The sequence below is a fragment of the Ornithorhynchus anatinus genome, chromosome 8, assembly GCF_004115215.2.
Source record: "Ornithorhynchus anatinus isolate Pmale09 chromosome 8, mOrnAna1.pri.v4, whole genome shotgun sequence".
In the NCBI taxonomy this organism is placed as follows: Eukaryota; Metazoa; Chordata; class Mammalia; order Monotremata; family Ornithorhynchidae; genus Ornithorhynchus; species Ornithorhynchus anatinus.
Window position 1 is genome coordinate 4040031 of NC_041735.1, and position 13723 is coordinate 4053753.

Sequence of the window (13723 nt, forward strand, 5' to 3'; positions counted from 1 at the left end):
TATGATTATTCTCATTATTTTTTATGAGCAGGAAAAAAGTCCATGAGAATTTTGTCCATTTTCCCGTTCTGAAAAGGGGATTGGTCCCTCACTCAGCCTGTCTTCCTCTGAGGTAATCAATCAATCAGAGGTATTTATTGAGCGCTTACTGTGTGCAGCACACTGTGCTAAGCTCCTGGAAGACTGCAGAGCGACTGAATTAGACATGTTCCCTGCCTGTAACGAGCATCCAGTGTTAAAGGAATAATGCCCGCAGTCTGCAGTGTTTATATTTACTGTAGTGATTAACTTAATTTTCTTTTTCTTTTTCAGCAAACCTGTACAATCTAAGGTGGACTGCATTTTGGTAAGTAACGCCATTGATATTCTAGAGATTTGTCTCCTTTCACAAGGCTTATTTTTACTGTTGTTGTTCAGAAGACAGTAGTCTATGGTAGATAATGATTTTAAAAGTAACCTCTATTAAAGGTTCCATATTCATCATTTCAATCCAGCCGGAGTGTTTTTGTCATAACAGCGGTCCATACAGCGAAGACCGCAGACTTCAAGGGAGTCCAGATGGGATTTTATATGTAGGTCATCAGTTGTTTGAAGCTTGTTGACTCTTCCTGAACAGTCAGCTTTTGAGTCAAGCGTTGGTGATAAATGGACATTTTTCTGGTGTCAGGCTTTTTTTTTTTAAATGGTATTTGTTAAGCGTTTACTATGTGTCAAACACTGTTCTTAGTGCTGATTTATTTTTTCTCTTGATGAATCCCCTCAGCAGTCAGGCTTCAACATTTTTTTAAATGGTATTTGTTAAGTGCTTACTGTGTGTCAAACACTGTCCTAAGCTCAGTACAAGTTAATTGGGTTGGACACAGTTCCCATCCCACATGGGGCTCACAGTCTAAGTAATAATGATAATAATAATAATTATGGGATCTGTAAAGCACTTACTAGGCCATGGGTTCAAATCCCGGCCCTGCCACTTGTCAGCTGCGTGACCGTGGGCGAGTCACTTAACTGCTCGGTGCCTCAGTTACGTCATCTGTAAAATGAGAATTAACTGTGAGCCTCACATGGGACAACCTGATTATCCTGTATCTACCCCCAGTGCTTAGAACAGTGCTCTGCGCATAGTAAGCACTTAACACATACCAACATCATCATTATTATTATTATTATGTGCCAAGCCCTGTTCTAAGCTCTGGGGTGGATACAAGCAAATTGGGTTGGACACAGTCCCCGCCCCATGTGGGGCTCACGGTCTCGATCCCCAATTTACAGATGAGGTAACTGAGTCACAGAAAAGTGAAGTGACTTGCCCAAGGCCACAATGCAGACAAGTGGCGGAGCCTGGATTAGAACCCATGACCTTCTGATCCCAGGCCCGTGCTCTATCACTACACCATGCTGCTTAGGAGAGGAGACCTGCCCCAGGTCACACAGCAAGCATCCGGCAGAGCCGGGTCTCGAACCCAAGTCCTCTGACTCCCAGGCCCGGGCCCTTTCCACTAGTCCGCTCCGCCTCCCGGGCTTTTAAAATCCCAGAAGACGCTCCCGACGCTGCACCGCCCTCTCGGAGTCGCGTAGCTCTTTAAGAGCCCAGTCCACGAGAAGTTCAAGAGTTTAATTTTAGAACGTATCCGTAGCGCCCTCGGTCTTGCCGAGACACATCCGCGGGCGAGCGGAACCCGATGCCTCCTCGGGCGGGGGCTGGCCCGGGCGGCTTCCGAGCACCGGCTCCTTAAAGGCGTCCTGAGCCGGGCCTGCCCCGACCAACCGGAGAGTCTGCCCTAACCGATCCCCAGAACCCCTTAATGCTGCCAGCCAACGCTTCCCGCTCGCTCTTCAGACTTGTGACTGCAGGCCTTCTCTTTCTCGCCCTTCCCCTCCCTCGCCCTTTCCTCCCCACCCTTTTTTTTTCTTAAATGGTATTTGTTAAGCGCTTACTATGTGCCAGGCACGCCGTACAAAATGCTGGGGTAGGCACAAGCTGTTCAGGGTGGACACGGTCCCTGTCCCACGTGGGGCTCCCAGTCTTAGTCCCCGTTTTTCAGATGAGGGAATTGAGGCCCAGAGAAGCGACTTGCCCAAACAGACGAGAGGCGGAGTCAGGATTAGAACCCAGGTTCTTCCGACTCCCAGGCCCGGGCTCTTTTTGCTAGGCCCCGCTGCTTCCCGCACCTTTCTCTCTCCCTCTCCTTCTTCCTCAGTCCCCCAATCCTCCTGGTTTTCAACTTCCTCGATAAATCAGTAAATCCTCACTCACACATTCGTATTTACTGAGCGCTTTCTGTATGCAGAGCACTGTTCTGAGCACTTGGAGAATACAACAATCCTGTTCTGCCTCCTCTGTCGGAGAGCCAGCCTGCTAATTTACTAACCTTCGGCCAGGGTCAACAGTTGGGGTGGTGAGGAGGAGGTGGTGCGGAGCTTCTGGGCCTAAGAGCTGAGAAAGCTTGGCCCTTGCTTCTCTGAGCCAAAGATGGAACCCATGGGGTGGCCATTTTCTGTTCACAGAGAAAATGGAGGCCACCGCTTTGTAAATTTGTAAAACTCCGTGCATGAGTTACAAACTTGTAATGCTTGTGGGCAGGGAATGTGTCTGTTATATGGTTACATCGTGCTCTCCCAAGCGCATAGTACAGCACTCTGCGCGCAGTAAGCGCTCAGTAAATACAGATGACCGACTGACTTACAGATGCACTTTTTGGACCACAAAGTTAAGGTGCGAGCTTTCTCTTTTCAAGCGTATCCCTCCCCTCACGGTGTCCCAGATGGGTGTAATCGATCAGTCAACGGTATTTATGGAGCGCTTACTGTGCGCAGACCACTGTACTAAGCGCACAGGAGAGGACAGTAGAACGATAAACAGAGACGTTCCCTATTCACAACGAGCTTACGGTCTCCTCACCCCTCACCCCTCACCACTGTGGAAGAACCCAGAGCTGCGGTCGTATTTCAGCCTCCCGGACGCCCGACCTCCACCCGCTTTCCGACCCCCAGCGTTCTTGCCGCAGCTTGGGAGTCGGGCAGATTGCCCGTGTTATTTACACCACAGTCAGCTGCGAATCTGTTTCTCCGTGGGTGTGCCTTTTTACTTTCTAATGGTGCCATCGGGTCATGGAGAAGCAGACTGAATTTAGAATGTCATTTTTCCTTTTTTTTTTTCCATCTTAACTCGACGAAGAGGAATTCCAGCATTGACCTTTGTTCCATCAAAATAGAGGCCCGTGTGTATTTTGCAGGTTGGTCAACACGGGTAATATAATCGGCCTTTCCGAGGGCCACTCCAGCCAGAAGCAGTTTTATTTTAATCTTTTGCGGGGCACTCTTCTGGTCGGCTAACCTTAACCTTTCTTCAGTATGTAGCTCCACAATGGGTTGCCAATGTTGGATGCTTCTCGGAGTACACTAAAGGGCAATAAGCCTCCCTGCTCCATAAAAATAACCCTAGGGTTTTTTATGTTATTTGTCAAGCACTTACTGCGTGCCAGACCCTGCACTAAGCACTGGAGTATATATAAGATGATCAGGTTGGACACAGTCCGTGCCCCACATGACGCTCACAGTCTTAATTCCCATTTTAATCCCCTCTTTTCCTCTGCTGCCCCTCCCCATTGCCCCAACTCGCTCCCCTTGCTCTACCCTCCACCCTGCAACTCTTGTGTATGTATGTATGTAGTTATAATTCTGTTTATATTAATGATTATATATATCTATAATTGTATTTATTGATGCTTGTCTACTTGTTTTGATGTCTGTCTCCTCCCTTCTAGACTGTGAGCCCGCTGTGGGCAGGGATTGTCTCTGTTGCCGAATTTTACTTTCCAGTCGCTTAGTACAGCGCTCTGCACACAGTAAGCGTGCTCAATAAGTACGACTGAATGGATGGATTTTACAGATGAGGTAACTGAGGCCCAAAGAAGTGAGTGACTTGTCCAAGGTCATACAGCAGACGTGGGGCAGAGCTGGAATTAGAACCCAGGAGCGAATCTTTCACGGAGCTTGCCTGTACTCTCTCCCTCACTCACACTCTCTCTCTTCCCTCCATAAAGCCTAGGAATTTTCCACGTACTCTTTAATCTCTGCATTTTTTCCCTAGGTATCTCTCAGATTATTTTTATTCTACTTCTCTTCCTCCTCCATCAGATTGTGAGATGAATTCTTTTGTCTCTTTTTTCTTAGGATACTGAGTTCATGAGTCTCCCCTTGTTCGCAAGCAGATCACCTTCAGAAATTCTCCATTTTCGATCACTAATTTTACACTAAATTAATAAAAAGGAAAGGCAGGTGAATAAATAGAAAACAAAAGAAAGGAATGTTGTTTTAAAAGGTTAGTAAACTGAAGTTTAAGGAAATTTCCATTTAATGTTGATTTTGGGTCCACTGCTTAATGTTGGTGGATCCTTGGGTGTTTGAAGTTGAGCAGAGGAATCTCAGATACGTATTTGATTTTAGCTTGTGTGCAGTTGAGATACCATTTTTCCTGCTCATGATTTTGAGATTGCCAGCGAGAAGCCTGTTTCTTTTGGTAGTGGTGTAATAAAAATAGTAATAATTGTAGCATTTGTTAAGCGCTTACCGTGTGCCTAGCACTGATATAAGATCATTCCAGTGCTCAATAATACCATTGATCGATCGGTTAACTTCTCAGACTAAGCCCCGGTTTTCCTCATGTCGCATTCCCTTCCGCGTCACCCTGACTCGCTCCCTTTGCTCTTCCCCTCCCTCCCCGCCCCACAGCACTTATGTATCTTAGAGAAGCAGCATGGCTCAGTGGAAAGAGCCCGGGCTTTGGAGTCAGAGGTCATGGGTTCGAACCCCGGCTCGGCCACTTGTCAGCTGTGTGACTGTGGGCAAGTCACTTCACTTCTCGGTGCCTCAGTTACCTCATCTGTAAAATGGAGATTGAGACTGTGAGCCCCACGTGGGACAAGCTGATTCCCCTGTGTCTCCCCCAGCGCTTAGAACAGTGCTCGGCACCTAGTAGGCGCTTAACAAATACCAACATTATTATTATTATTATCTATCTGATTTTTTATTTATTTATATTGATGTCAGTGGTATTGATGTCTTTCTCCCCGCCTCTAGACTGTGAGCTCATTGTGGGCAGGAATTGTCTCCTTTTATTGCTGCCTTGTACTTTCCCAAGCGCTTAGTACAGCGCTCTGCACACAGTAAGCGCTCAAAAAATAGAAATGGAGGAATGAAGGAATGACTGAAAACACATTCTCAGAGAACCCAGCCTCCCGTCCGTTCTGCCAAAAAGGGTTTTGTCCCCCTCACATTTTGGGTAGAACACGATGGGCGGATTTGGGAATGTTCTTCCGAAAACACACATCTGTTGGGATGATGCAGTGCAGAAGGAGAGTTGCGTGTATGGGCGTGGACTCGGTCCAGGCACGTGGACAGTAACGCACGCTTTCCTTAACGAAGGATTCTTCCAGAAGACAATTCTGGCTTTGCGGGAGAACTGACTGTAATTGACCTCCGTTTGCAGTTCAGATAGGGCAGCGAATCAGCTCATAAAGCCAATATTTGGATTAGCATTCTAGAACCTGTCTGTGTCAAAGGGATCTCCAATAGTTGCCGCTCGCCGTTTCGCGGGAACGTCGGACTTCCTCTTTGGTTTTCCCATTGAAACAGAAACGTATCTGCTGGTTCTATCCAAAGAGACGTTTCCTTTCCTTTGTTATAAGCTGTCACACAACTGCACCATAGTCCAAACAACTCCTGTTGTTTGGAAATGGCCGGAAGATTTTTATTCTATTTCCAATTTTTAAAAAAATAGATTTTTTTTTAAAAAAGTTGCCCAAAAAGTAGGTCAATGACTACAAATTGATCTAGGGAAATTGCCCAAAAGGGACCTGGTTTATGCAGTCTAAGCCTCTGGTAAACCAGTAATTACCTTCCAGTGCCGGTAGTGACTGTATATAAAGGCTGTTCTTGAATTCCCTGCTCAGAGGTATTTTTCATATTGAGAGCGCACTGCTGTTATCAGTCAGGCCAGAAGACCGAGTGTGTATAACTCTTTTGAGACTCATCCAATCAGTTGGTTGTCTTATCAAGGTAAAGGTTCTAGGAGGAATTTTTCAAGAAGGAAAGATTAAAAGTTGACCTTGTATCTTCATCAGGCTTTACACCATGAATAATTCTGAATTTAGCCACCTCGTCCCGTGGTTGTCTCACACTCTCTGAACGCAGACAGGCCAAACCAGAATTCTCTGAAATTAATAAGATAATCGTGATGTGGTATGTTAGAATCCAAAGATGTAGCAATCAATTATAATCAAATGTGTTTTCAAAGCAGATTCTTGCTTTGGCTGATATTTTTTCTATACATTGTACCAGCTAGAAATGACATTTTTCAACCGAGCTGAATACAGTGCCTGTGGCCTTAAGTCTGGTCACAGAAAAAGGTTAAATTTTGGGTTTTTTCCCCTTGGGCTTGGTAAAATAGTCAATCGATGGTCTTTATTGAGTGCTTACTATGTGCAGAACCCCAAACTAAGTGCTTGGGAGAGTACAATACGACAGAGCCAGCAGACTTGTCCCACAGTGAGCTAACAGTCTAGAGGGGATGACAGTATCAATAAATAATAATATCATTTATAATAAATTATAACTTAGAATACCCAATTTAAACATATGTACTTAAGCGCTGTGGGGTTAATTAGGGTTCATGATGCACGTTTACTGCGTTGCTAGGAGAGGCAGCTTGGCTCGGTGGAAAAAGCTTGGACTTGGGAGACAGAGGTCATGGGTTCGAATCCCGGCTCTGCCCCTTGTCTGCTGTGTGACTGTGGGCAAGTCGCTTCACTTCTCTTGTGCCTCAGTGACCTCATCTGTAAAATGGGGATTGAGACTTTGAGCCTCACGTGGGACATCCTGATTACCCTGTGTCTACCCCAGTGCTTAGAACAGTGCTCGGCACATAGTAAGAGCTTAACAAATGCCAACATTATTATTTTTATCTCAGGACAGTCTTACTCTCTCTCCGTAAGGGGAAAAAAATAGAATGTGGCCAATGGCAGAGCTGGTTTTTCTGTGTGTATGTGTGAGAGAGAAAGAGATAGCCTGCAGTTGGTTTATTTTCCACAGCGATTCATTTTGCCAACTTCTTTGCTAAAATTGGCAACATGTATATATCAGTTTCAGCCAATAGGGCACATGTTAGCACATACCCCTGTATGTTTCGTCTGGAAAAAGGGACCGGTTATATGTGGGAGACTGGGAGACAACAACTGGCCTGTGCTCCTTCCCTCGAGATAACAATAATAATAATAATATTGGTATTTGTTAAGCGCTAACTGTGTGCCGAGCACTGTTCCGAGCACTGGGGGAGATGCAAGGGGATCAGGTTGTCCCACATGGAGCTCACAGCCATTTTCCAGATGAGGGAACTGAGACACTGAGAAGCGAAGTGACTTGCCCGAAGTCACACAGCTGACAGGTGGCAGAGCCGGGATTAGAACCCGTGACCTCTGACTCCTAAGCCCGGGCTCTTTCCACTGAGCAGTGCCGCCGCTGGCTCTCAAGCCCCTTCTCCCTGGACCGTCTCCCCCAACTCCGTCCCAGCCCTCATCCCACCTCCGGTACTCACTTTCTCCTCTTGCCTGCCCCTCTGTCGATCATCTGCCGACAGTTTCCTCAGCGATCAGCCCTTTGATGAGTCCCAGCGTCTAAAGGCCCCGTAGAAGCGAGCCCCTCTCTCGGGGCTTCCTCCTTGAGACTTAGGCGCCACTCCGAAAGGCTCCAGGGCTAAAATTCTACGGTGCCCCAAAGTTGAGGACGCAGCGTGGCCTAGCGGAAAGAGCACGGGCCTGGAAGGCGGAGGATCTGGGTTCCGATCCCGGCTTCGCCGCCCGCCGACTGTGTGACCTTAGGCAGATCACTTCATTCATTCAGTAGTATTTATTGAATACCTCACTTGTCTGTGCCTCGATTGAGAAGCGGCGTGTCTCAGTGGAAAGAGCCCGGGCTTGGCAGTCAGAAGTCGTGGGTTCCAATCCCGGCTCTGCCGCTTGTCAGCTGTGTGGCCTTGGGCAAGTCACTTCACTTCTCTGGGCCTCAGTGACCTCACCTGTAAAATGGGAGTGAAGACTGTGAACCCCACGTGGGACAATCCTATCCTCCCCAGTGCCTATAACAGTGTTTTGCACATAGTAGGCGCTTAAATGCCATCACCATCATCAATTTACTCAGCTGTCAAAGAGGGTTTCAATACTTGTTCTCCCTCGTACCGGGGCTCTGAGACCCGAGTGGGACAGGGACTGTGTCTGACCCGACTAACTTGCATTTATCCCAGTGTTTAGAACAGTGCTTGGCACATAGCACTTACAATGTGTCAAGCCCTGTACTGGGAGGAGCTCAGGTAGCTGTAAGTTAATCACATTGGACACAGCGCGGCTCAGTGGCAAGAGCCCGGGCTTGGGAGTCAGAGGTCATGGGTTCAAGTACCCGCTCCGCCGCTTGCCAGCTGTGTGACGTTGGGCAAGTCACTTCACTTCTCTGGGCCTTAGTTCCCTCATCTGTAAAATGGGAATTAAAACTGTGAGCTCCACGTGGGACAACCTGATCACCTTATATCCCCCCAGCGCCTAGAACAGTGCTTTGCACACAGTAAGCGCTTAACAAATACCACCATTATTATTATAGTAAGAGCTTAACAAGTAGCCTCCCCTTTCCCCCCTCCCAAAAATAAAGGGGTCTCCTGGGGAGGTGGTGTATGCGGAAAGGAGCTACTTCTGGGTAATTGATTCCAGGAATTTTCAGCTTCCCGTTAAATTTTAAATCCCAAAGAGACTGGCCTGAAGGAAGAAAAACCCCTTTAAATCAGTATCTTCTTGGTGCGCCTTGATTTTTTTTTCTCCCCTCTTGATGAATCTCCTCGGCAGTCAGCCTTCACCTTTTTTTTTTAATGGTATTTGTTAAGTGCTCACTCTGTGTCAAACATTGTCCAAGTGAATTAGATTGGACGCAGTCCCTGTCCCGCATGGGGCTCACAGTCTAAGTAGGAGGGAAAACAGCAGAACTGCGTTCCAGAGAAATTAAGCGACTTGCCCAAGGTCGCAGAGCAAGCATTTGGCAGAGCTGGGACTTCCAAGCCCGTGATAATAATAATTATGATATTTATTGCTACGTGCAAGCACCGTTCTAAGCACTGGAGTAGATACAAGATAATCAGTTAAGTGACTTGCCCAAGGTCACGTAGCAGACAAGTGGCAGAGCTCAGGATTAGAACTCACGTCCTCCGACTCCCAAGCCATGCTCTTTCCACCAGGCCAGGCTGCCGCTTTTCCGCTTGGGACATCTGACAACTCGGGCCACCTGTTGACAGTGCCTGATTCTCCTGCTATATTTATCTCTATTTTCTCAGGCGGCGCAATCCACTTTTGCACAAAAGCGAGGATCTTTTCCCTACAAATTGTAGATAGCCCTTGCCAGCTCTTCAATAATAATAATAATAATAGTGATATTTGTTAAGCACTTACTGTGTGGCCAGCACTGTTCTAAGCGCGGGGGAGATAAAAGGTAATCCCGTTGTCCCACGTGGGGCTCCCAGTCTTCATCCCCGTTTTACAGATGTGGTAACTGAGGCACGGAGAAGTGAAGTGAAGGAAGAAGATTTTCCCCTTTTCCCTCTGCTCCTCCACCTCTCCCTTCCCATCCCCACAGCACTGTACCCGTCCGCTCAACTGTATATATTTTCGTTACCCTATTTATTTTGTTAATGAATTGTACATCGCCTTGATTCTATTTAGTTGCCATCGGTTTTTACGAGATGTTCTTCCCCTTGACGCTGTTTAGTGCCATTGTTCTTGTCTGTCCGTCTCCCCCGATTAGACTGTAAGCCCGTCAAACGGCAGGGACTGTCTCTATCTGTTGCCGACTTGTTCATCCCAAGCGCTTAGTACAGTGCTCTGCACATAGTAAGCGCTCAATAAATACTATTGAATGAAAGTGGGTTGCCCACAGTCACACAGCGGACAAGTGGCGGAGCTGGGATTAGAACCCACGTCCTCTGACTCCCAGGCCCGTGATCTTGGCACTAAGCCACGCTGCAAGCATAGTTAGTCCCTTGGAGCCAGAAAGCTTCCAAAGCTGCCTGCCAGAGAGATCTGGGGGTATACTAGGAAAGCAGTAGCCTTCATTCAGATATTCAGTTGGGTAATAGTTATTGTCATTAATCGTAATGATAATCTTAGTCCATGCCAAAGCAATATGTTAAACTCTGGGGTAGAAAAGATAATCCGTTCAGACTCGGCCCCTGTCCCAAGGGGAACCCGCAGTATAAGTGGGGCGGGGCGGGGGGAGAACAGATATTTTCTCACTCCGCTGATGGTGTCTCTTCGACTCGGGAGGCAGTCGCTTCTCGACTAATTCTGGTGCCGACTACAGCGCTGACTGGGCAGAAAAATCGAAGGTGCTGAGAATTCAGAATGGAAGGGAGAAGGTGTTTTCCGCAGGGCTTGGTGGGACTCGACCGAGGTTGGGTAGCCCGGAAAGAAAGGCTTCATGGACGATTGAGCGCGGTTTTGCAGAAGAGGAAGCGACCGAAATTATTCCCTCGAAAAGTAGATCCAGTAGCTAACGCCAAGTTTTGTGACCAGCCAGAGGAATTATTTCTCTTCCTCCCCGCCTTACGAATTTAACGGTCCTTCAGTCACCTAATGCACTTATATATTCATATGGGAAGACCCGCGGCATTTATTTAGTTAGGTGTTTTCAAACATTCAGTTTTCTTTATTTTGATTCCCCTGCTGTGACTGTTTCTGTCTCTGTGTCCCCCTCCTCTCCCACCATTTGGAGGAGCAGCCTGACCTAGTGGAAAGAACAACGGCCTGGAAGTCAGAGAACCTGGGTTCGAATTCTGACTCTGCCAGTTGCATGCCGTTTGTCCTTAGGCGAGTCACTTAACTTCTCTGTGCCTCAGTTCCCTCATCTGTAAAATGAGGTTCAGTGCGTGTTTTTCCTTGTACTTAGACTGCCAGCCCCCTGTGGAACAGGGAGTTTTTACAACCTGATTTAACTAGTAGTACCCCAGCTTTAACAAATCCCATAATAATAATTATCAGGTAGGTCCCCGTGGGCATGCCTAGGAGATAATAATAGTAAGCCCGTCAAATGGCAGGGCCTTTCTCTCTCTGTTGCTGACTTGTTCATTCCAAGCGCTTAGTACAGTGCTCTGCACATAGTAAGCGCTCAATAAATACTATTGAATGAATGAATAATGTTGGTGTTTGTTAAGCACTTACTATGTGCAGAGCATTGTTCTAAGCCCTGGGATAGATACAGGGTCATCAGGTTGTCCCAGGTGAGGCTCACAGTCTTCATCCCCATTTTACAGATGAGGTTACTGAGGCACCGAGAAGTGAAGTGACTTGCCCACAGTCACACAGCTGACAAGTGGCAGAGCCGGGATTCGAACCCATGACCTCTGACTCCCAAGCCCGGGCTCTTCCTACTGAGCCACGCTGCTTCTTTAAAACATAGGTCTGGAAGCCAGGGGACTTGGCTTCTAATCCTGGCTCTGCCACTTGCCTACTATGTGACTTTGGACAAGTCACTTAACTGCTCTGTGCCTCAGTTTCATCATCTTTAAAATGGGAATTAAATACCCATCACCTTAAACTCTGTGTGACAGGGACTGTATTCAACCTGATTATCCTGATTATCCACCCCAGTGCTCAGTACAGTGCATGGCTCATAGCAGTCCACTAACTAATGTTACAATTATTATTAATAGTATAACACACTGTGTGTTTATGTTGTGCCTTTCAAGCACGTGTATGTGTGTGTGTATATATATATATGCACTTATATAGTGCACTGCATTCAGTAGGTGTTCCATAAATACTATGAATATGTCATTCAGTTAGATTTGTCGAGCGCTCACTGCATGCAGAGTGACTTGCCATGTGATTTGCCCAAGTTCACACAGCAGACGTAGGGCAGAGGCGGGATTAGAACCCAGATCCTTCCGTCTCCCAGATCCGCGCTCTATCCACTAGGCCACGCTGAAGCAATCGAGTGTAAACGTAGGTCCATACTTGCAGTGAGAACCGTGTAAGCGTCCCCACACGCTTAGGGGACCCAGAAATGCCGAGATAACAGTTGCAGGGGAAATGGGATGTGGAGATGAGGATATAATCCGGAATGCATCTTGGAGATGTGTTCCCCAAAGGGCCTCTGAAGATGGGGAGAGCAGCGGTGTGCCCAACGAGGAGGAGGGAGCTCCAAGGCGGAAGGGATGGTGTGAGTAAGAGGTCAGCAACGAGAAAGACAAGAGTGAGGCTCTACGAGTAGATGGCGTGAGTAGAATGGAGTTGGCAAGGTGTGGTGGGGAAGGAGCGGGAATAAGTAGGGGGAAGAGTGATCGAGCACCTTAAAGTCAACGGTCAAGAGTTTCTCCTTGATTTGGAGAGGAATGGGCATCCATTGGAAGTTTTTGAAGAAGGGGACATTCCCCCCCTCTAGATCGGAAGCCTGTGGTGGACAGGGAACTTGTCCACGAGCTCTGTTACATTGTACTCTCCGAAGCGCTTAATACAGTGCTCTCCACACGGTAAGCGTTCAATAGATAAAATTGAATTAATGGTTAACTTTGGCCCTTGACTCCGGCCACCTCCTGCTTAAGATAAAAATAATCATAATGATACTTGTTAAGCGCTTCCTATGTAGCAAGGACTCTTCTGAGCGCTGGAGTAGATACAAGTTAGGTAGTTTGGACACAGTCCCTCTCCCACATAATAATAATAATGATGATGATGGTATTTCAGCGCTTACTCTGTAGCAGGCACTGTTCTCAATGCTGGGGGAGAGACAAGGAAATGGGGTTGGACACAGTCCCTGTCCCACATGGGGCTCACAGGTTCCACCCCCATTTTACAGACGAGGCAACTGAGGCACAGAGAAATAAAGTGATTTGCCCAGGGTCACAGAGCAGACGTGGTGGAGCCGGGATTAGAACCCAGGTCATTCTGGCTCCCAGGCCCCTGCTCTCTCCACCAAACCACATGCCTTGAGGCTCATTAGCGGGGAAAGCCGTCCTGAATTTCCTTCGGGGGTAGAGTCGCTCTAAGAACGGGATCTGTCTTGAAAAGACTCCTCTAATAGCCTCACAGATAGCTTTAGAAAGGAGAATAATATTGCTCTCCTTGAAGTGGATTGGCGATTTGGTTCGCTGAACAGAAATAGCTGGGAGGTAGGAATGTATTGGCTTTGAATGGGAACGGGTAGAGATTGAATGAGGGAATGAAGTCGTTTGTATCAAATTAGTTCTACATATTAATTCAAAACACAGTAGGAATTGATGTATACGAATGTGCATATGTAAGAAAATTATATCATTTACACCCATTTATATTCATTGGATGTAATTGCTTTTTGCCACCATGAACAAATAAAAATAAATTAGGTAGTAATAACATCCCCGGTATCTCACTGCAATTATTCAGAGGATCTCGAGGCGAGGACAGACGATATCTTGGCCTGTGAAGACTGATAATAAGAAACATTTCCGCCTCAGTTTAGAGATGGCCAGTCAATCGGTGGCATCTATTCGGTCGATCTGTGTGTGGTGTTTATTGAGTGTGTTTATGGTGTGCAGAGCACTGGACTGAGCTTTTGGAAGAATACAATGCAGCATTGTCGGTAGGTATGTTCCCTGCCCATAGTGAACTCAGTCTAGAGGGAGAGACAGACATTAATAGAAACAAATTGTGGATGTATA

At 47.0% G+C, this 13723-nt stretch overlaps 1 protein-coding gene across 1 annotated transcript in view; it reads left to right on the forward strand.

Annotated features, from left to right (window-relative positions):
- RFX7 (regulatory factor X7) overlaps nt 1-13723 on the forward strand; it is a 99163-nt gene that overhangs the window by 51040 nt on the left and 34400 nt on the right. Inside the window, exon 2 of the mRNA XM_029070533.1 lies at nt 313-346. Within this exon, the coding sequence (XP_028926366.1) occupies nt 313-346 (34 nt within the window). The remainder of the gene's footprint in view (nt 1-312; nt 347-13723) is intronic.